Source organism: Prosopis cineraria, unplaced genomic scaffold (genome assembly GCF_029017545.1).
Source record: "Prosopis cineraria cultivar Desert tree isolate PC_DT_omini unplaced genomic scaffold, ASM2901754v1 PC4, whole genome shotgun sequence".
NCBI classification, from domain to species: domain Eukaryota; kingdom Viridiplantae; phylum Streptophyta; class Magnoliopsida; order Fabales; family Fabaceae; genus Prosopis; species Prosopis cineraria.
The window spans coordinates 8,821,734-8,843,870 of NW_026555335.1; the positions used below are offsets into that span (position 1 = coordinate 8,821,734).

Sequence of the window (22,137 nt, forward strand, 5' to 3'; positions counted from 1 at the left end):
AGAATAAATTTATGTGTTGTTTTATATTGCTCCTCCCTCAAAGTTTATAAAATATTTTTGAACGTGATTTAGTTTTTTGATTAAAATTTTTTGTTAATGATAATTATTACAATAATATTTTTCATTATTTTACTTCCCTCATAAATTTCTCTCTCTTATTAATAAATAGTATTTTGAATTTTTATAAAAAAATTAAGATAGTAAACTATATCAAATGAATTTAAAAAAAATACTTGTGAATTTAAGAAATATTACTTTCAAATGAATGTAAAGTTGTTGGTAAACAAATAAATGATCTCATAAATTTATATCTAGTTGTTTAGAAATTTAAATGATAGTTACTTGTGAATTTTAGAAACTTATGAGTTTATAAAAAATTAATCGTACATGAATATTAAAAAACAGGAGGTGATCCCAAAATCATATATTTTCTTAAATTTGATTGGTAAGAAATTTTCCTAAAAGTCATGATTAATTAAATATTTCCTTTTTTTTATTATTAGAGAAACTATAACTTTTTACGCGCATTTCTTCCTAATTGATGAAGATTTTAAGAAAGGAGTGTTCCCTCTTCATGCTGCCACTTGCCTTCCTGCTTCCTATCATGCAATCGCACAGTTTCCACTCTACTGGGATCTTTTCAAAGCCTTTGTTATGAAGGTTCCCAAATCACCCCTTTAATTTTCACCTTTCATATCTCTTTTTCCTCATCGATTGGTAAAGTGGTTGTGTTATTGGTGCTTGTTTGTTCATCCAGGGAGTTCATGGCCCTGTCTGGTTCATTCTATTGAATATTAATGTATGTGACCCTCGTTGTTTTTGAATCAGATTAAGAAATAATTTATGTACTGTTTTTAACTTTTATGCTATTAGAAATGATTTGGTATCACGTTTTGACAATTAATGATGATTATTTCAAAATTATTTTTTTATTTTACTCTTTAAATCAATTTATTTCTTATTCTCTTTTTTTTAATTAATGAAATGTATTTTAAAAGTTTATAAAAAAAGACTGTAAATTATATTTAATGAATTTCATTTTAATATATATAATTTTGTTAAAAAAATATCTTATAAATTATTAGAGAAGGAGAGCTTTGCAAAAGTCGGATGTAGTGGGTTCATTTCTAATGAGTATTTATAATTATTCAGACAAAATTTAATGTATGTATTATAATATTATTTTAACTACTTTTTAAATGAAAAAGTTACGCACTCAGGCAAGGACATTTATTGGTCAATTTGCTATGTAAAAAATATCATTTGCTTTGTTCTAGAAAAATTTGCAAATTCATATGATCATCAAACAGATATATTTTCCCTCAGTTTTAAGTTAAAATTTAGCTTTGGTAATTGGCACAAATATATTCACTTTTTCATAGCTGAATTGTGTAATTATGTATAACTAATCAAATTTCAAATATTCAAAACATGTGGTAATTTTCAAGAAAAATAATGATTACAGACTTTGTGTAGGTATCAGTAACAATTAAAAACTTCAAATTGTTAAAATTTTATAGAAAGACCATAATCTTCATTTATAATTAAAAATCAATGAAATAATTATTAAAATAATCTGTGAAAATCATCCATAACTTAAAGAAAAATAATTGTGAATTATTGAATTAATATAAAATTTTGTCATTTATAAATTTAATAATATTCACAAGTAAATTTTAGGATAATCAATTATAAATTTATGAAGAATCAATTATGAATAAATATTCGAAATAATAAATGGTCCCTAAATCATAGACTCCATTAATAAGTAACTTATAACTTTTTTTTTTGTTTTTCTTCTTTTCATTGTTAAATTTTCATAGCCAAGGAAAAATACAGATTAATACGGAAATGGCGAGGTTTTGGGTCCTTTTATCCGAACGACGTCTTTCCCTCGCTCAACTAAGATGGAATAGCCCTGCTCATGCCAGCAAACCAGTGGAGGCCAATCCATCATGTCTGTTTTCAAGTCCTTCACTTCAAACTCCACTGCTCTCAAGTCAAGCGAAGCCACCATGGCCCTCTTCATGAAATCCTCTCCTCACAGGGTACATCCCTTTCTATCTATCCTGAACTCAATTAGCTCTTATTTTGTGATTAATAAATCCTTAGGAATAGATGGCGAAGTTGTGTATGCGGCTGAAGGGATAAGGTTTGAGTTAAATTCTGAGTCTTCATGTTGAAAAAATTCCTCAGTTTCTCAGTAGTAAAGCGGAGCATTGTGTTTTTGGGCTATGCTAATGCGCTCAATTGATATTACTAAGAAATTTAAGTTCCTTTATATCTTTGATTAGCATTCCTCTGTTAAACCCATTTCTTCATGTATTAAGTTTTTTGATTTTGGGAGGTAAAGGGAGTTTATGCTTTGATTTGATTTCGTCTGATCATGCGCCGGTGCTACAACATAAATGAAATTGGTTTAGTTGGTTGATCACGCATTGGGAGTGCTGGATGGGCTTCGGTGGGTAGATTTTTAACGGGGTGGTTGAAATGGCATTGCCTTTCCTTGGTATAAGCCTTATTATCAGTATTATTTTACCACATAATACTTCGATTCATTTCTCCAAATTGACCACCGAAGTAGGACGTTTCAGCTCTTCTAGTCCTGGGATATGGTTCTTTTTTTAATTGTACTTTTGGGTTTTTTGGTCCGCTATGACAGAAGAAGTAGGAAAGTCTGGTATTTAACAACATATTCATCATTTTATGCTCGCCTGCATTTTCTTTCCTTCATCTTCCTCTGTTCTGATAGTTATGTAAAATACGTCCCGCTTATAAATTCATGGATGTCTGGGCTCACGTGGCTTTCTAAAGTTTGTTATTACACTTTTGCTTTATATCTAATGGTTTGGCTTTATGGGATTTTTAACTGTGTCTCCTCCTCCTTCTCATCAAACTTGAAAAGAAAATAGTACTATTGTACTCCCGATTGATTTGCTGTTTAATATGTGCTTAGGTTTTCTTGCGAACATCCTATACAGCATCCAGGAAAACCAATTCTATTGGCTTGTTTTATTCACATGGAATCTCATCAGTTAAAGTAATATCGGTCCTGAACATGTCAAACTACTGTACTCATTCAGCAGACCAGTTCTCTTCTTCAAAGCGAAGAGCTCAAGGACCTGTTATGGCAGGAAAGAAAGATGCTGAAGGTAGCATGTTTGCTATTTCATAGTAGATTTATGTTATCTTCTTTTTTTTTTGGCTATATGCTTTGTTACAATACTCGTGTGAATTTCAGGGACTAAGCAAGAAGATAGTAAATACAAGCACACTGTTGATCTTCCAAAGACGGCATTTGGTATGAGAGCAAATTCTTCAATAAGGGAGCCTGAAATTCAGAAAATATGGGAGGACAATCAAGTATTTAAAAGAGTTGTTGACAAAAATAATGGGGTAGGTTGTAGAGTTTTTCTAAGCTACACTTCTATTTATGCAAATTTCTTGACCTATTTCAAACAACTTGTTCAGGAGAGTTTCATTCTTCATGATGGTCCTCCATATGCTAACGGTGACCTTCATATTGGCCATGCATTAAACAAAATTTTGAAGGATATTATAAACCGTTATAAGGTATTTCCCCCTTCCTTTGTACTTAGACTTCCTGTTTGTTTTTATATTTAATCTGAATCATATATATTTGAAAGTCTATGAAAGACATGAATGCTTTACAATATATGTTACTTGCTAATGCACTTGCATGTAAGCACTAATCTTCTGTTAAGACTTATATTTCCTTTTTATTTTCAGATTCTTCAGAACTATAAAGTTCGTTTTGTGCCTGGATGGGATTGCCATGGCCTACCTATTGAATTAAAAGGCAGGTTATTTTTTCATTTGTTCCCTTAGTACTGCCATAGTGCCATGTTTGCTATGACATGTTCAATAATAGTATGATTTTTATGAGTTATTACAGTTTTGCAATCGCTGGATAAGGAAGCTAGAAATGACCTCACACCATTAAAGTTGAGAGCTAAGGCAGCTAAATTTGCCAAGGACACCGTTAAAAATCAGATGTCATCTTTTAAGGTTCATCTTTGTTTTGCAAATGGTGTTGTGATTTCATGTGTCAAGTGCCAATATATTGCTTTTGTTCCTTAATTACAACCTTATAATTGAAATATCTCACCAAATTTTGCTTTTAATTGCTGGAAAATTTTGGAATGCTTGCAGCGCTATGGAGTTTGGGCAGACTGGAATAGTCCTTATCTTACTCTGGATCCAGAGTATGAAGCTGCCCAGGTAGCTGGTACACCCTATTTCATTAACCTTAGAAATGCTTAAATTTAAATATAAAGTTAAGCACTTGGGACACCCCATTTATTTAGTATAATGTTTATGAAAGTTAATATAGAATAACTCGTGGAATAACTATTCTTTCACATGTATGACTTTTAACTTTAATGAAGTGGTTTGACCATTAAGCAAGAGCCAGCCAATAATTAGTGCAGATAGCCAGATTGCCAGACTATTGAACTTTAGGTATGTAATTTTTCTTGGGTGCTTGATTTCATAATTCATATCCTATAATATGCTAGATCGAGGTATTTGGCCAGATGGCCTTGAAAGGCTATATCTACAGAGGCAGAAAACCTGTTCACTGGAGCCCCTCATCAAGGACGGCACTAGCTGAGGCTGAGCTGGAGGTAAATTAATCCTTTATTCTTTTTTCATTATTTTAATTTTTCTTTTATAGATCATAAAGGCCAAAGATGTCATGCCCTACAATGTTGGATTTTCTTATCTCTTTATCATGTTAAAACATGTCTGTTTGAGTTTCTACTTTCAATGTATATATGTGATGAGTAAGTTTTTCTTCAAAAGTTTGATTTGATGGAGCTAAGAGTATTTACATTACTATCTGTTCGATTTATCTGTAGTATCCTGAAGGTCACGTTTCGAGAAGCATATATGCCATATTCAGATTAGTGAATGCTCCTCTAACAGTTGGTGGCCTACTGCAAGAATTTCCAAATTTGTACTTGGCCATATGGACCACAACTCCCTGGACTGTTCCTGCCAATGCCGGTTGGTTTCTTTGCATATGCCTTGCTGTTGTATGACTCATGGATATCTTTAATATCACCGCTGCTTGTCATAATGGTTTTAATTTCTACATCAGATACTTGTATTTATACATATTTCTCAGTAATTAGCACGTGTCTTGAATACTGAATCAGTAAGCAATCAATCATCTGTTATGCTCTAAAACACATTCATAATGATGCTTTACCTTACAACTTAAATTCATTATAGTCTGATAGAATACAATGGCATCATGCAATTTGTGTAGCTAACCCCATCTCATGGGATAAAGGCTTGTTGTTGTTGTTGTTGTTGCTGCTGCTGATCAGATGCTTTCCTACCGGATATGCTTTCAGTTTATATCCTTCATATCATAACTATTTGATTCTTGAAGATGGAACTCATCATTCTTATAATCGTGAGCCTTGAGACTTCTCCTAAATAGGGTTATGTTGAAACTTATTCATTATTATTTACTGTATTATAATAAAATACCTATGCAAAGGAAAAGAAAAAATAGAATTAAAATTGTTTGACTGCAGATTTGCACACCTTTGTTCTTCAGAATCATTTCTTCAGCTGTTGATGATAGTGACTTTAGGCTAGTTAATTGTGTAGCTAAAATCATTGTTTATTTGATGCCCATAACACCAATTACTTACTACCTTTTCATTTTGTAGTCATTTTATATGCTCAAGTCTGCATGTCACTTACTCCTCTCTTTGTGGTCACTTCATTTTATTCTATATTCAGCTGTTGCGGTCAATCCCAAACTTGAATATGCTGTTGTTGAAGTGGAACCATTACCTGAGGAAGTGTCACTCGGTAGAGGAGCCAAGAAAAGAAGGCTTGGAAATGTTTTAAAGGAGGAGGAGAAGCCTTTCCTTATTGTGGCATCAGATCTTGTGCCAAAGTTGGAGGCAAAATGGGGTGTGAGGCTTGCTATCAAGAAAAGACTCTTGGGTTCAGACCTGGAAAACTGCAGGTTCTTGGACATTCAAATTTGAAGAATTGCTTTAATCTTTGTATAATTTTTTCAATGCTGCTGCCATTACTTCTTTCTGTAATTTGTGTTAAAATTCTTACATACCTTTATAGTAAATGGGATGAATCTTGTGCTCAGGACATTATTCATTATTGTATCCTCAGGTATAACCATCCAATAGATGATAAGGAATGTCCAGTTGTGATTGGAGGAGATTATATTACAACAGAAACTGGAACAGGACTGGTCCATACAGCTCCAGGGCATGGTCAGGAAGACTATGTGACTGGCCGGAAGTATGGACTACCCATACTTTCTCCAGTAGATGATGATGGAAAGTTCACTGAAGAAGCTGGGAAATTTAGTGGGCTTGATGTTCTTGGGGAAGGTAATGCTGCCATTGTGAAATACTTGGATGAACATCTGTCACTTGTCTTGGAAGAATCATATGGTCAGTTCTCTATCTGTATTTTCTCTTTTTGGGGTCTTGTTGAATTTGTTCCAGAATTGTTTGTCTTGAAAATCTCAGAGTGTTCTACCAATAAATATAGACTGTATCGTCATTGATGTTTTCAATGTTTTCTGATGCAGAGCACAAGTATCCCTATGACTGGAGAACAAAGAAACCAACTATATTTAGAGCAACAGAGCAATGGTTTGCATCAGTTGAGGGATTTCGCCATGCTGCTATCAGTGCTATTGGCCATGTAAAGTGGTTTCCTCCTCAGGTGATTAATTTTAGACTTCCTTTTTGCCATACTTCCTGTTTATTTATAAAGTTAATCTCTCACAAATGCGTCACTTATCATATTTGGTGCTAGCTTACAAAGATATGTCTATTATTGCTTAGGCAGAAAACAGAATCTCGGCAATGACTTCTAGCCGCAGTGACTGGTGTATATCACGACAAAGGACATGGGGAGTTCCCATTCCAGTTTTTTATCATTTGCAGTCTAGAGAACCCCTTATGAATGAAGAAACTATTGAGCATATCAGATGTAAGGGCCCAAAACATAACAAATTACTGTGTGCTCCTTGCTCAAGAGTATAAACTATCTCAATTGTTAATAGACTACAAGAATTGACCAAGTAAAGTTCATATCTGAGTACATGTACTTCTGGATATCCTCATGTTTCTTAATTCCCAGTGCTCTTCTAAACCATTTGTTGGTCCATTTTAACTGAACAGCCTACATTAATTCATTTTTTTTTTTTTGATCTGGACAGCTATTATAGCCCAAAATGGCAGTGATGCATGGTGGTACATGCCAGTAGAGGATCTTCTTCCAGCCAAGTACCGTGATAAAGCTGCAGAATATGAAAAGGGAACTGACACAATGGATGTGTGGTTTGATTCAGGTGGGTAAATGTTGTGTTTCCTGGTAACTTTACACTAATAATTAGAGTGGGTCCCATGCATTGCATAGAGCTTGAGATAAGCCACATGTTCATGGCTTGTAAGCAGTGTAGCTTCCAAAAACTTTTATAAATATAGATTCATAGTAATTTCCTCAACCCCAAGCTCCAGTTTCCTGTTATGGCCCAGGGACAGCTCGATGATATATTCTAATTTATGACATGTATTGATGAGTGATAACTATTGCACCTGTTTCTTACAATTGGGATATTATTTTGATTTATTCAAAAATTGCATTTTGTTATTCTCATATTACTTTCCAGGACACAATGGCATGACCTAGAACCTCCTACACCTACTCTAGCCTAAACTATTATCAATTCATAAGTTGCTTTCTTATGAATCGGGTGTTTCTTAGCTGTTTACTTTTGACCCCAGGTTCCTCCTGGGCTGCAGTCTTGGGAAAAAGAAGTGGCTTAAGTCTTCCAGCAGACTTGTATCTTGAAGGAACAGATCAGCATAGGGGCTGGTTTCAGAGTTCATTGCTGACAAGTGTAGCTACAAGAGGTATTGTGTCTGAGATATTGCAAATTGCAGGAAGTCTTGTAAGCTAGGAAAATAATTACCCAATTAAGAGGAATTACGACCTTAGGAAAGTATTTTAGGCTAAAGAAAAAGTTATTTGCAGTGTACTCAAAGTAAATTTAATATTTGCCTTTTGTTTATAGTCTTCATATAGATGAGAAGGTTTAAGCTTTAGACGATAATTGGGGCTTTGAATAATATTTGTTGTTTTGCTCCATCCCTTTTTTCTCAGAATTCTGCTGCCCATTTTGTCTTTTAAGCTTTACCCTCCCTTTTCAGTTTCAAATTTGCTATGAATGGTTCAGTTTTCAAAATAATAAACTTTCTCAGTTATACTAAACAACAGTGAGGATTCATAACACGAGCACATGCATAGCGATTTGCTTGCTGGAGTTTATTTTCCTCCATGTCATAAGTTGACAAGGATAATGCATTTTTTTCCCAACAAGATAATGCATGTGGATATACAAATATACATGTGTTCTTACATATGGTCAAACACTGCTGTGACGAGCATATCTTCATGTATTCCGGGGGTCAAAAAATAAAGATACCATGTAATTCTGTCATTGTTTGTTAATACAGGGAAGGCTCCATATTCTGGTGTTGTAACACATGGATTTGTATTGGATGAGAAGGGTTTAAAGATGAGCAAGTCTTTGGGTAATGTTGTGGATCCACGAATTGTTATTGAAGGAGGGAAAAATCAGAAGGTCAGTTGCATATTAAAAAAGATCAGCATTGGAACTGTATCTAGATACATGGCTTCTATTTATCAAAAAGCCATGGACTAATGGACTTTCTTTTTTCCCACTCAGGAAACACCTGCTTATGGGGCTGATGTCCTCCGACTCTGGGTTTCTAGTGTAGATTATACAGGTGACGTGATGATTGGCCCTCAGATTCTCCGTCAAATGTCTGAGATCTACAGGAAGTTGCGAGGAACTTTGAGATACCTTTTGGCAAATCTTCATGATTGGAAGGCATGTTCGATTTTTATCAGAGGCTTTTAATTCTCTCTTACTGGATAGAATTTTCTTCTCTTTTCCTTCTCCTGGAAACCCTATTAGTTAAACATCTAGCAGAGGACTTTAAGTTTAATCCATTTCACGGGATACATGATTTATTCTCTTTTCTTTGCCTAAAAAAGATAAACCCCCTGCCTATTGTCTCTAGGTTGGTTAAAATAACGTCTATTTTTCTATGCCTCTGCAGTTTTTCTTTCCACTTGTTCCTCATACTTTATCTTATTGACAGGCAGATTATGCTGTTCCATACCATGAACTTCCCAGGATTGATCAGCATGCGCTATTCCAGCTTGAAAATGTTGTAAATAACATTCAAGGGAATTATGAAAGTTACCAATTTTTCAAAATCTTTCAGGTTAGTTGTTGTAAATCTTGATCAGACATTCAATTTTAATGTTTCTTTTGATGCTGCTGGATTTTTGTTTAGACCCCCAGCTAACGAATGCCAATACATTTGTTTGGCTCTACTTTTAGTAAAAAAAAAAAAAGGTATTTTCAGGTCAAAACAGGGGAGACTTAATAAAGTCCATTGAACTAGTGATAGAGCTTAAAGTGTTGGCAACAAGAGAGAGCGAGAGAGAGAGAGAGAGAGAGAGCTTGAAGTAAGAGGGAAAGAGGAATTATAGCATCAATAGCTTTGGTTTCTTGCATCAAGTTTTATAGTTGGACATGAAAAATCTTTGTAAATCTTAAAATAAAGTTTTAGCTGAACTATTTTTAATACTACCTCCTGGTCCATTCATTAAAAAAAAAACAAATGAGAGTTAAAATAGTTAAAATTTAACTATAATTTGTTTCTTATAAATAGGTCTAGAGGGAGTAAAGTGTTGAATGTTAGATTTGTCAATAATTACAATGCAACCTTTTCATTTCAGATTTTACAGAGGTTTGTCATCGTTGACTTGTCAAATTTCTACTTTGATGTCGCTAAAGACCGACTTTATGTTGGGTAAGTTGCCATGCCTAATTTTCTTTTCTTGTTCTCGCTTACTGCATTCTGTACACCCTTTATATTGCGAAACTATCATGGCAGATAATATATCTTTAATGGGCAACTTGGCACTTATACTACGAATCTGCAACAGAAGATTCGGATGCAGATTTTTTTGCATGATTTTTTATGTTATTTATAATCCCAAAACAATATTTCTTGTTAATTTTGCAGTGGATCAACAAGTTATACAAGGAGAAGTTGTCAAACAGTTCTTGCAGCTCATCTGCTTTCCATAGCGAGAGTTGTAGCACCAATATTGCCCCATTTAGCTGAGGATGTATGGCAGAACCTTCCTTTTCAGTATGCAACTGAATATGGTTCTGTTGCGGAATACATATTTGAATCAAGATGGCCCACCTTGAATGAAAGATGGCTTGCACTCCCCGCTGAAGAAATTGATTTCTGGGAAAAGATTCTCGAGGTAATTTCTCACTAGCTGATGTCATCCAAATCCACATAATTCAGCTCGGTCGTGATAGAATTCTGATATGAATCATTTTAGCCAAAATTATTCACCCATAAACTTTCTGTAATTATTCGGTCTATAAAATGCGAAAACTCGTCAGGCAGAAAAATATTATTTTTCTTTTATTAATTTTATGTGACTGTTGTTCACCCACTTCTCCTTCAATTCCCTTCTATGTCATTTTTTTTCTAAATTTTCTTGATGTAATTTTTCATAAGTTATTGCTAACATAGATGTAATGTTAGTGTGGCTATTACTGAATGAAATCGCTTTTGGCCAGCTGAGGACAGAGGTGAACAGAGTTTTGGAGATTGCACGAACTGGCAAGTTAATTGGAGCCAGTTTAGATGCAAAGGTTCATATTTATACATCTGCTGCCAGCCTGGCATCCCAATTATCTGAACTATGTACCTCCAAAAACGATGCTGATGCACTGCATCGTCTATTCATAACATCTCAGGTATGTGCACATCCATGCCATCTGTTAATAGGGATTAGGGAGGGCTTATGCACAAGTAAGGAAGAAACGAAGGGGCAAAATTTATTTTAAGGACAGAAAGTGTAACACTTAGTCTCACCTCCATTTGGAATAATACCAGAGTCATGCTAGGATCCTAATGCAAAAGGAAATGTTATTTTCTAAACTTTTTCATATACCAAACATTGCCTAATATTTTTTTCTTTTTTCTTTGGACACATCACAACTATTTACCTAACCTACAAAACATTCCTAAATCCTTAATACCTTTTGGCTTTATAAGAGGATAATTTTATTCTTAACCTACAGGACTACTAACACTGTTAACACTCCCCTATAGCTGAAGCTGGCAAAGCCTGGGATCATTACTGGTAAAATCCGCTCCAAAAAAAAGAACAAGAATAATATTCAACTAAAGAACTTCTGAGTGACCAGGTTGCACCAGGAATATTTACTGCAATACTTTCCTCACCCTTCCCTTTACATAAACATGGATTGATCCTCTCTCTCTCTCTCTCTCTCTCTATATATATATATATATATATCTCTATCTCTGAACACATTACACGGTATGTTCATGCCTTCCAGACACTCGATCTATCATTGTGCATTTCTGCAATGCCATTGCATGGTATTAGAACTGGAGCTTCTGTTTCTGCAAATACCTATTTGACACCTTTGGTTAATACGATGTCCAAAACTCAACATTCCCCTCTAGTTATATGCAAAGGCCATCAAATGATGAAGAAAGGAAGGAGCCAAAGTTTTTCATGCACCGATTAGAAGCTTGAAAACCGTTTGTTAACTTGATATTTCGTACTGCAACAAGTTTTTTTTTTTTTTTATTGCTGTGAATAATACTTATATTTCTTACATGTTTGACATTTTGCAGGCTGAGATTCTTCCATCGTTGAAAGGTGAACTGATTGCAAATATCCCTCATAACGGTGAGTGCCTCATTCAAGGGAACACTAAAGTGTGGGTTGGTGTATCTCGTGCTGAAGGTTCCAAGTGTGAAAGGTGCTGGAATTACTCACTGCTTGTTGGCTCTTTCTCCGACCACCCAACCCTTTGCGGCCGCTGCCATAATGTGGTTGCTGATCAGTTGCCCCGTGAAGTAGTTGCAGTCAGCTGACATCACAAAACAAACAAACATTAATTTATTCCATTAATCATCTGTGACGCTGATATTCCTTTTTCCTAAACACATCAACTAGAGATTTTGTTTTAATGAAGTCTCAAGATATTTTTGTTCACAATATTATCATTGAAAATAATTTTTGTTCTCATAATAGAGACATTTAGAGCATGTTGTGTTCACATAATTGGTATTGGGAAGTGGAATAAAATGGATTGCAATGGGATACTGAATACTGATTATCTGTTTAGTATTTTTATTAAAGACCGGAAAGAAATTTTTTATATTTGATTCAAAAAAAAACATTTAGACTAAAATGCTCGTACAAAGAGGAAAACTTTCCACTTCATTGTACCCTTCCTCGAACAAGATTCAAAAGGGATTCACAAGTAGATTCAAGCAAATCAAATCCAGATCAGTCACGCATACATTCAAATTTAGATTTTCACCCAAAGGAAAAAAATAGATCCAACAATACTAAACCTAGATTAGACAACCCAAATTCATCACAGTAACTCAGGTTTGAAGTAGATTTGAACGTGAGGAGGGGACCGCAAAGCGCAATAGAGGAGGCAAGGCGATGAAATGGTCTCGATGGCAGTGACAACGAAAAAGAGGGCATTTTTGGAATGTAGCTTAAGGAATCATGAGTCATGAGGTCCAAGGAATGAAAGGCAGTAATTCCTATATTTCCAGGAATCTTAATTGCCAATGGAATGATGAAACTAATCTCAATACCGTCTTCATCCCTATCCTTTGAGACCTAGTAATGGAACTAAACAGCCCCCCTCCTTTTCCAGGTGGGCCGTCAAAAATTTTCTCACCTTGCCTCCCCTCGGCGAAGCCTTCTTGTCGTTGCAACCTTGTTAAAATCGGTTTATAAATGCCCTGGCTAAACTTCAGCTTTTGAATCAATATCGGCTTTCGACAAGTAACGTAAAGGAAATTCACGCTTTTGAATCTCGTCACGTGAAGGCAGGCAAGTAAAAATCATAGCACAACCTGTTTTAGCATTATTTGGAAATCATCTTTTTTTCTAATAAGCTGTTCAAGGATGTGAGCATAACGAGTAGTTTAAACAAAATTCACGTTTAAAACATTTAAAAAGAATTTAAAAAAGGGCAATCAAGATCAGCTAGCTTATCAAGTAAATCATACATGAGGTCCGTTTGAAAGGCATAAATATAAGAAAAATTTCAGATCGACTGACGATCTACACCACAACCCACCCAATAGATAGCAAACACAATGTTGATGAATTTACAAGGGAAGGGAACATCCAAATAATGATACAGAATCAACCTACTTGCAGCAGGCAGATTCATCTTACAAACAGAAACAAGTCGAGGTTAGCATTCATGATAACGTTAAATATTCTGCATCAATGAATTAACTTGAGCACATGAATTAGGTGACGGCTGCTGCATTATCTCAGGGTCATCTAAATCTTGTGATTGGATCGATATGTCCTGTACAAGGACATAAAAAGGGAACAAAAAAGTTGTATAATCATGTAGTTATCATATGTATAACCATGTAGTTTACTAACAAAAGGCAAAAAGCCAATTGAGCAGTTTTCAGGGGACTGAGGTCTGGTCCTTTCCTCTCACGTAAGGATATTGCACAACGTCATTTTGGTTCACCTTACCATTTATTTTCATTAAAAAAAAAAAAAAGCAGCAGCAGCAAATGGCATAGACACCTCACATCAGAAGATTACCAGTTGTCCTTCTGCCAAGATGTTACAGTGAAGTTCAACTAACCATAATGGAGAATCTATTTTCATCTTATGTGGCATCTTTTTACCCCGTTGATTTATTTCTAATTGAGAATAAATAGCAAAATACAACTAAGCTAACATCACATGATACTCATTAAAGTATAATGATCCGTCTCCTGGAAACTGGAATGCGCATCCGTACAAGAAAAATGCAAATATACCCTTTCAACTTAAGAGTCATATGTAAAACTTGCACTGAATCTTCTCCCTGGACCATCACTATTTAGGATTTAAACTTCCCACCCCATTTCCCCATAAACCTGTTGATGAAGATCTCATCTCAAACTTAATTAATTTGTTGTTTTCATATAATTGGTGAGTGCCATGGGCAAGTAAACAGAATCTGAGCCCATAAGGTGGCATTTCTGTCAATTGGAAAATAGACAGAGGAGTTCAAATCGTAACAACTGCCTGGGTGGTATGCAAATGCTCAAGGTTCAAATGGAGGCTTTGTATTTTCTTTATCTTTTTTAAATCAGAATTCGATCTATTTCACGACAGACTTGCCTTTCTCCCCAAAATAAAATTATTCAGATTTCAAGCATTCCTTAGAATCTTCAACTCAAAAGTGAACAATAAAGCAAGTAACTGAAGATGAATTCAATACCTGTGTGTGTAGAAGTGGTGGTTGTTGCTGGTCTTGGGCTAATGTATAAGCTTGCGGTTGGGACATTCTATAGTAGGGTTCTTTCAAATCAAGTTTGCATGATGAGGTTTGAAGAATCCCTCCTTGTTCAGCACCAGGGCCCCACATTTTAGCTAAAAGAAAATGAAAAATAATTGACCCATGGCTCTTTAGCAGAAAAATGCAAAGGCACAAGAGTAACAATAGGAATAAAAAGGGCAAACACTAACCTGACAATGTTAAATATATTGTATAACTCTGGGCATTGTGAGCAATCATATGCAGCCTGCCAGTAATTTCTTGTCCCGCCATGACATAAATTGGCTGAGAGAGAACACAGCGCAATTGGTACCAGTGGGTTGTTGGTGACCCTGGGGCAGTCGTGAGCCACCTTTGCACGGTACTGAGGATTTGGAACAAATGTTGGCAAAACAACAGACATCAATATAGATGAATAAAAATGGATGATAAAAATATCTAAAATGTAATCTTCACCTTCCATTAAACAGCACATCAAACCAGCAAGCCAACCCATGTACTCGTGCACCCACAGAGGCAATGAATTTTAAAGGTATATCTATTTCATAAAGCTCTTCTTCCTACAGAAAATCAGCTTGTAAGTTGTGATCCTCTGTTATTCAAAGGTAACTTCATTTCAAGTGTCAGCACAATTAAAAACAATAAAATTTTGACCATGAAAGTACTTCTTAAACCTGAAGTGGAATGATAGTTCAGTTGAAGGCTCTGTCAGAATGTTTCAAAAGCAGTTCCTTTTACTTCCAGTAAACCAAGAATAAGTTTGGCCAAAAAATACAATAACGAAGTAAAGAACAGCACAGACAGATCTTTTTTTTTTAGAATACCAGATATATGATATTTTTTACTATAAAATAGGTATATTATATAAACTATTATCTATTTCTACGAGGCATGCCTACCGAACATTCTTGGGACTGTAATTAGAGGAAATCCAAGACAGAAAATTGGAACGACATCCAAAAAAAAAAAAAAAGAAGTTAGCTCTTACCTTTATTTTTGTGAAGTCAGTCACATGGAACATAGGAGGAGCTATTAACAATCTTGGATCAAAAGCATCCACTACAGGCTGTATGGAAAAAATGGAGAAAAAACACAACAATTTTTGGTAAAAATGTCAAATTCTACTGCAACCAAAATAATAAAATATATCATCAGAATGGCACAAAAACACCCACAGGTTACACCTAGATTCTGAAGGAAATTAACAGTTACTAATCTTCAAATGTCATATAAGACACATTCTCTACAAGCTCATCAATCTTTCAATACTCCAAACAAGGCACTACTAAGAAACAGACACCATTTCACAATACTGAACACATCTCCAGGGCAAAATATGTGCTTGGGGATTTAAAAAAAGGCAAAAGATATCCAGACTGCTAAGATACTCAATAGGCATTGCAATGAGAAACTTTGCTTGGAGAAATAGAGGAAACGTGTCACCCATGCTTGTAAGTTCTAAACCCATTATGAACCCTTCAAGTGATGACATTTAAGTTGAACATGCAACGAAATTAGAAGAATTCAAAAATACAATAGGAAACAAGAATACCGTATCTCAGTAGAGTACAACAACTATCATAAATTCACCTTCTTCCCACAAGCCCTTTTCCCTCTCAGCAATGACAACCCGTGTACGGGACTTTAGATCCAAGAGGGTCAAAGGGAATGGGTTCACAAATTGATTTTCAGATGAGTATCTCCATAAAATTCATTAAACCAAACAATTAATTCAAAGGAAAACAAAATTGGCATCAGCATGTGCTGATTTGTCTGCCTTTATAAAATCACCAGACCATAAAAGGTCTATAAACAGGAAAGACCCTGCCTAAAATCAATATATAATCTGCACATACATACTTCAAAATGAAAATCTCCATTTATCTTGTAAAATAACCAGCCAATTAGAAACTACCGACAGATACAAAAGCACACAGAAAGCATACAACAGGAACAGATCTAGAGAAAACAACAAAAGTCCTATATTGCAGCTAGAGGGAAAAAGGAAGAATTCTAAAAATAGAAGTTGCATTAGAAAGGGATAAACAGCTCTTAATAGACCAATTGAAAGGCGCACAATGCATATAATCCTCTTTCATTTGCTATGTGACTAATAAATTTAATATTCCAACTTATTTGACAAACGTCATAAATGATGTAAACAAACAGATGTAATTCCCAATTTGACCCTTGACAGATCAATATCAAACGTCTACACCATCCTCACCACAATAAACGCGTGTGAACATATCATATTTTACCTTTTGGTAAGGAGGCAAACATCTAACAAAAAATTCAAAACCAGATACCGATATCTAGTCTACACTTGTAGGACAAATTTTGTATTTTAGTAAATTAGTAAAATCAAGCATGATACCTGAGAAAAGTATCCTTGAAATGCAGTGCCATACAAGGGTGTCAAATCAACACCATAATAGTTTTGTTGCTGCCAAAACAAGGCCTGAACACATAGAAGAATGACCAGCATTTAGATTTAGCTTTAAGAAATATATTCAAAGGAACCTAGAAAAAGTTTCCTTATTACTAATCCAGAAGAGAATGCTAGACCACAACACAATGTAGGCAAATAACTATGAAAGCAACAGCTGAGGACATGGATTCTACAACAACAACAAGCCTTATCCCACTAGCATTTATAAGTGGTCAAAAAAGGTGTTTATAATTGAATCTCACTAAAATACTATTAACCGGACACCTGAAGCAAAGGTCAATCATAGAATTATATGATCACATATTGTGTTCGTCTTCAGTGAAAATTAATTGAGCAGAAGCTTTTTACAAACTCAAGCCTCTTTCAAACAAATTTCTCCCAATTCAAAGTATCAAAAAAATTTTATTTTGAGGATTATTAAGAAGTATGATATAGTTAAAAAAATACAAACCATAGTGACAAACCTTATTAGCAATTTCGATAAACAGATATTCATCAGTGAAAGGTGCCATATGAATCCTACACAAACAATCAATTCATGGTCATGAGAATACAATATAAATATTATAAGGAAACACAAACCAAGGGGCAACTTGACTGCAAGCCTTTAAATCCAGCAATCAACTCAAGGTCTAGAGGAGAGATGTATCATTTGCAAAGAAGGTTTAATTAGCTTGATAGCCTTTATTTTGTCATATCTACAATTAGCATTCAGAACAAGCATCTAAACTTCGAAAATCATATTTGGCTGTTCATGTCCAAAACAGATCTATAGGCATATGTGTGTATTTGAAATCAGACTTTTTGTGGTTTGATATTAGGAATTGCCACTGAAGCTGTAATGAATGGTAGCATAAAATACTATAATGGAGACAAGCCATTTTAAAGAAAAAGACAATTATTTGACAATAACTATGATTAGTAGTTTCATATCCTCATGATAATATGATAGGGTTGCATACAAAAAAGCACTCACAGATGCAGAGAGGGCTGTCAACATTCAAATTTACCTTCCCACCGTGGGAAACATTTTCCCCTCAGGAGTGAGAAACCTATCTCTGGCAATGACATAAGACTCCAACATCCTTTCATTTACTAACAAGGTTCCTGCATAGCAGTACAGAAATATTACAAATTAGAAACAATTGTTGGGGAAACAAGTATCAATCTGTCAAGCAACAACTTATCTTTCCAATATAGAACACCTGAACAATCTTGAAGCATTTAAACATGCAAAATGACAAACATAAATACATGGACAAGATAGATACATAACTTATACATAGAATGGTAGCATCATTTTCCATATTAACTGAACAAGTAGAATATAAGCTTACCCATGGGCTCAGAGATCAAAATATCTGCTTTCTCTGGCAATTCTACATCTTCAACCTTGCCCTTGATCACCTGTAGTTTTTAAGCAGAAGTTGCCCTCAACAATGAGACAGAAAATGAACTAAGAACGTTACATAAAATCCTGGGGAAAGAAAAGCATACAGTAATTCGTTGACCAAGCATTGGGTTTCCAGCTATAAGTTTCCGTGCATATTCTGCCATTTCAGATGCCTCCACAGCATAAACATGTTTTGCACCAGCCTGAGAGAAAACATAAGAACATTAAAGATCTAATGCAAAGCTTTGGGTGTGGGAGGCAGGGAAGAAGCCTTAAATTTTCATTAAATCAAAAGCAACAGAACTTATCATACGGCAAACAAGATTCAACCAATTTAAGTATTGAATACCTGAGCAGCAAACAAGGACAAAATACCACTACCAGCACCAACATCAACTACTACACGGCCCATGAAATCAGCACGGTTCTCAATAACTGCAGCATAATAGGTTCCTGAAACAAGATCATGAGCAAATTAGTCTGATTAGGAAAATATCAGGTACTCTAGTGTCCCATTTAAAATCAAATTGTTACCTTTTAAAAAAATAAAATAATGAAATAAGTTGTTACATTCACTCAAATGTAAGTTAAAAGTTAAAACCAACAGGGCCACTGAAAACAAAATGGTATTACCTGTCCTAACGTAGTCCTGCAACATATTTTGCTGATGCAGAAGCTGCCCATAGTAATGGAAATACATTTTTGCAGAAGATGACTCTATCTTCTCATCAAATTTACTTTTAGAACTTGGTATGATTCCATTTGGTAAGTTTCTGCCTGAATTTAAGAATCAAATGAAGATCAGGATTTACTAGTAGATTAACAAGACTATGCAATCAAACATGAGAAAAAAAGCTTCCAACGCAGCACCTTGAGCATTGGCTTCCTTCTTCCATTGCTGGAATACGCCATCAAAGGCCCCACTTTCCTCCTCATTTCTAAACTGGATAGATATTTCCCTTGAGAATGATGTCTGGTTCAAAGACAGCATTCTTCAGATTCACAAAGGCTAGAGAATTAAGCATTACTTCTACAACTGATGCAACTGTGATATTGTAACATTATATCAATCAAATCTCAACAGAGCATAAGCATTTAGATTATGAATAAAGAAGCAAAAAATCATAGGACAGCATTTCATATTAAATGCAGCAAAAATATATCATCAAATTTCTCTAGAAGCTCAAATCATCGAATAGCAAAGAAAAATCCCAGCTCTTCCGAAGTTTCAACAAAATGAAACAATATTAAGTAATGCCGTAAAGCTACGATACCATATTTTCTATAATAAGATGATCCATTATACCTGGTTATCGACAACAGAACCTTCGACCATGCAAACTGATTGAGCAGGACCTAATTTGAATAGCTGCAAACCAGCAATGCACAATCATCAAGAGATTGGACGTTCATCATACATGTCTCATTCACTCTACACTTCATCACTGCTTGAGATAGATTAAATCGTTTTCGTGCATGCTTTCAGCATTGAAGGTGCAACCCAAATAAAAAAATGATCAGCTCATTTAAGCTTTAAGAAATTACCTGCTTTATTTCCCGCGTTCTTGCAGGTACTAATCGACAAAGCAGAAAATAAAATACAAGCACAAAATAAAAAACGAACCTGAGCAGTTCGAAGATCAACATCGATATCAATCTGGTGAGAATCTTGATGAATTAGCAGCTGACCGTCAGAAGTGAAGCGAGCAATACCTGGCGAAGCGGGCGAAGAGAGCTCAGCAACTGATGCCAAAGCAAACTCTCGGCTGTTTTGCTTTTGCGCAACGGAATCCTCCATTGCCGTCCTCACCGGCAAGCTCAATCCAGGCAGAAAAACGTTTCTCTCTTATTTCCCCCACTCCCCCCAAAAAAAAATATTAAAAAATAAATAAATATGTGTGTGAGACCTATATGAAATGGGTATTCTAAACAAAATAATAAAGTAAGATATATAACGAGGGAGTGGAAAAAGAAAGGAGTGAGCTAGGGTTTGAGCTTTGGAGGAAAGGGTCGTAGAGCGAAAATCCAGAGCCGCCAGAGAGAGCGAAAAATGTTGTGAGGTTGAGGTTTTATAGTGTGCGTGTTGCTTTCAAGGTTCAGTTGTAGGGGTAAGTGATGGCTCGTTAGTGTTAGTGAGAAGCATTTAATTTGATTTTTGGCAAAGGAAGGGATGAAATGAAACATCACGTAGCAGTGGCACAGGGCTCGTACCACACAGACACAATGCTGCTACACAAGATGTGCTCTCTCTCTCTCTCTCTCTCTCTCTCACGCGCGTTCTTATGGTGGTGGAATCTGGTGTTTCGCGGACTCTAGAGTTCGCCCACATGTTCGTTCCTGAATGACTGTCTCCCACAGAACGCCAACGTGATCCTCTGCCTCGTATTAAGCTCATGTCACTTATGCATGTAATTCCACCGTCACGGCAATTTTTTTATAAATTTTATTTGGAGAAATTAGAAAATCAACTTATAAAATTTAAGAAAATTAGTTAAGTTAGTTATTTATAAAAATATGTATATTGATTTTCTTTAAATACTCCATTTAACCATTTCAATTGAAACTTACCACGTTGATGAAAATCCTTTTTACTCACGGGTTTAATATTGTAAGGTATTTTATTGAATTATACTTATAATAAATTAATTAATTTTCTTTACAATTATATACTTTTCTATATTTATTCATATTTAATAAGATATATTAATTAAAAAAATCTTATTATTGTACCATAATTAAAGATGTTTTGAAAAAATTACTAATTGTGTCTTAAAAGACCTAAAATGTTTTAATATATTTTTAATATTTTGCCTAAAAAAAATGTTTTGCATTTTTAAATGAATGAAGTAAATAGTTTATGGAATCAATATAAATGGTTTGAAAAACCAATATAAATTTAAAAGAAAAGGTAGATTGAGATTTTAACCAAAGCAAACATCTTAGCTAGCCCTTGCATGGAAGATTGGAGGGAGTATATTGTATAGATGTAAATATTGATGGTTTGTATGTAATTTTGAAATTGGATTAAAGGACAAAAATGTCTCATTATTTTTATGAAAGATGTCTGACATCTTAAATTATTTTAAAATAATCTCATTTTACGACCTTTAAAAAAAATGCAATTTTGCCTTGCTATCAACGCTGAACGTTTAATTTGACTTAATTGCATTTGACAGCCTCTGTTAGAAAATTAAAAAAAAAAAAACATATCCCTAAATGTAAACCCAACCGTTCTCTTCGCAAGTGCCAATCTTCCAAATCACCTTCCCCTTTACTCGAATCTTTGACACTCCTTCGCATCACATTTCCATGCCTTGCCCTTCATTGCTCCTTCCTATCTGTCTTCATCGCCGATGATGGCGAGGTTGGTCTGCTTTACAGGCAAGCTTCCCTTCGCTCTTTAACTTCTAATTTAATTTCCTTCTAATTCTCTGTCGCAACTCAATTTTTACTTGAAATCTTGTCTACAAGCATTTTCCTTGAGGTAGGGGATTGTTTTATTGCAAGTCTGGAAAAGCCAATAGGATGATCAAGCACTCTCACCTCACTAATTCAACTCATTTTAAGTTGTCCCTGGCAATAATAGATTATGTGAAGTTTGAGAAAATTTGGGGACTGTGATTGTGAATTCAAAGCGACAATGAAATAACAATAATGGGGGGGGGGGAGAGAGAGGATTTTGAATTTTGAAAGGTTTGATCCAAAGCGAGCCTTATGCTACCCAAGTGAATTGGAAAAACAAGATCTCCAACCAAAACCACAATTTCGATATCAAGAAAATTCGAACAATTC

At 34.9% G+C, this 22,137-nt stretch overlaps 2 protein-coding genes across 3 annotated transcripts; one reads left to right on the forward strand and one right to left on the reverse strand.

Moving 5' to 3' along the window:
* The first annotated feature begins 1,873 nt into the window (after positions 1-1,873).
* LOC129307707 (isoleucine--tRNA ligase, chloroplastic/mitochondrial) lies at positions 1,874-12,291 on the forward strand. The gene is made up of 22 exons (XM_054948573.1): positions 1,874-2,048; positions 2,957-3,152; positions 3,242-3,396; positions 3,472-3,573; positions 3,751-3,820; positions 3,917-4,029; positions 4,174-4,242; positions 4,539-4,646; positions 4,881-5,028; positions 5,779-6,010; positions 6,175-6,461; positions 6,602-6,738; positions 6,861-7,008; positions 7,238-7,369; positions 7,806-7,934; positions 8,538-8,665; positions 8,771-8,939; positions 9,214-9,335; positions 9,856-9,929; positions 10,146-10,395; positions 10,721-10,900; positions 11,811-12,291. The coding sequence occupies exons 1-22, from the start codon at positions 1,956-1,958 to the stop codon at positions 12,051-12,053; spliced, it is 3,285 nt and encodes a 1,094-aa protein (XP_054804548.1). The 5' UTR covers positions 1,874-1,955; the 3' UTR covers positions 12,054-12,291.
* On the reverse strand, positions 11,698-20,535 carry LOC129307708 (probable histone-arginine methyltransferase 1.3). Of its 2 annotated transcripts, none has more exons than XM_054948575.1 (15): positions 19,970-20,535; positions 19,652-19,714; positions 19,216-19,318; positions 18,979-19,122; positions 18,695-18,798; positions 18,450-18,548; positions 18,290-18,359; positions 17,963-18,059; positions 17,417-17,471; positions 16,878-16,961; positions 15,489-15,566; positions 14,957-15,060; positions 14,692-14,864; positions 14,444-14,595; positions 11,698-12,049 (listed from the first exon to the last, which is right to left on the reverse strand). In XM_054948575.1, the coding sequence occupies exons 1-15, from the start codon at positions 20,141-20,143 to the stop codon at positions 12,020-12,022; spliced, it is 1,530 nt and encodes a 509-aa protein (XP_054804550.1). In that variant the 5' UTR covers positions 20,144-20,535; the 3' UTR covers positions 11,698-12,019. The 2 variants fall into 2 exon arrangements, with proteins under 2 accessions (XP_054804550.1, XP_054804549.1); XM_054948574.1 differs by lacking the exon at positions 11,698-12,049 and adding an exon at positions 13,167-13,525 and having other exon boundaries at positions 19,970-20,528.
* Positions 20,536-22,137: the final 1,602 nt, after the last annotated feature.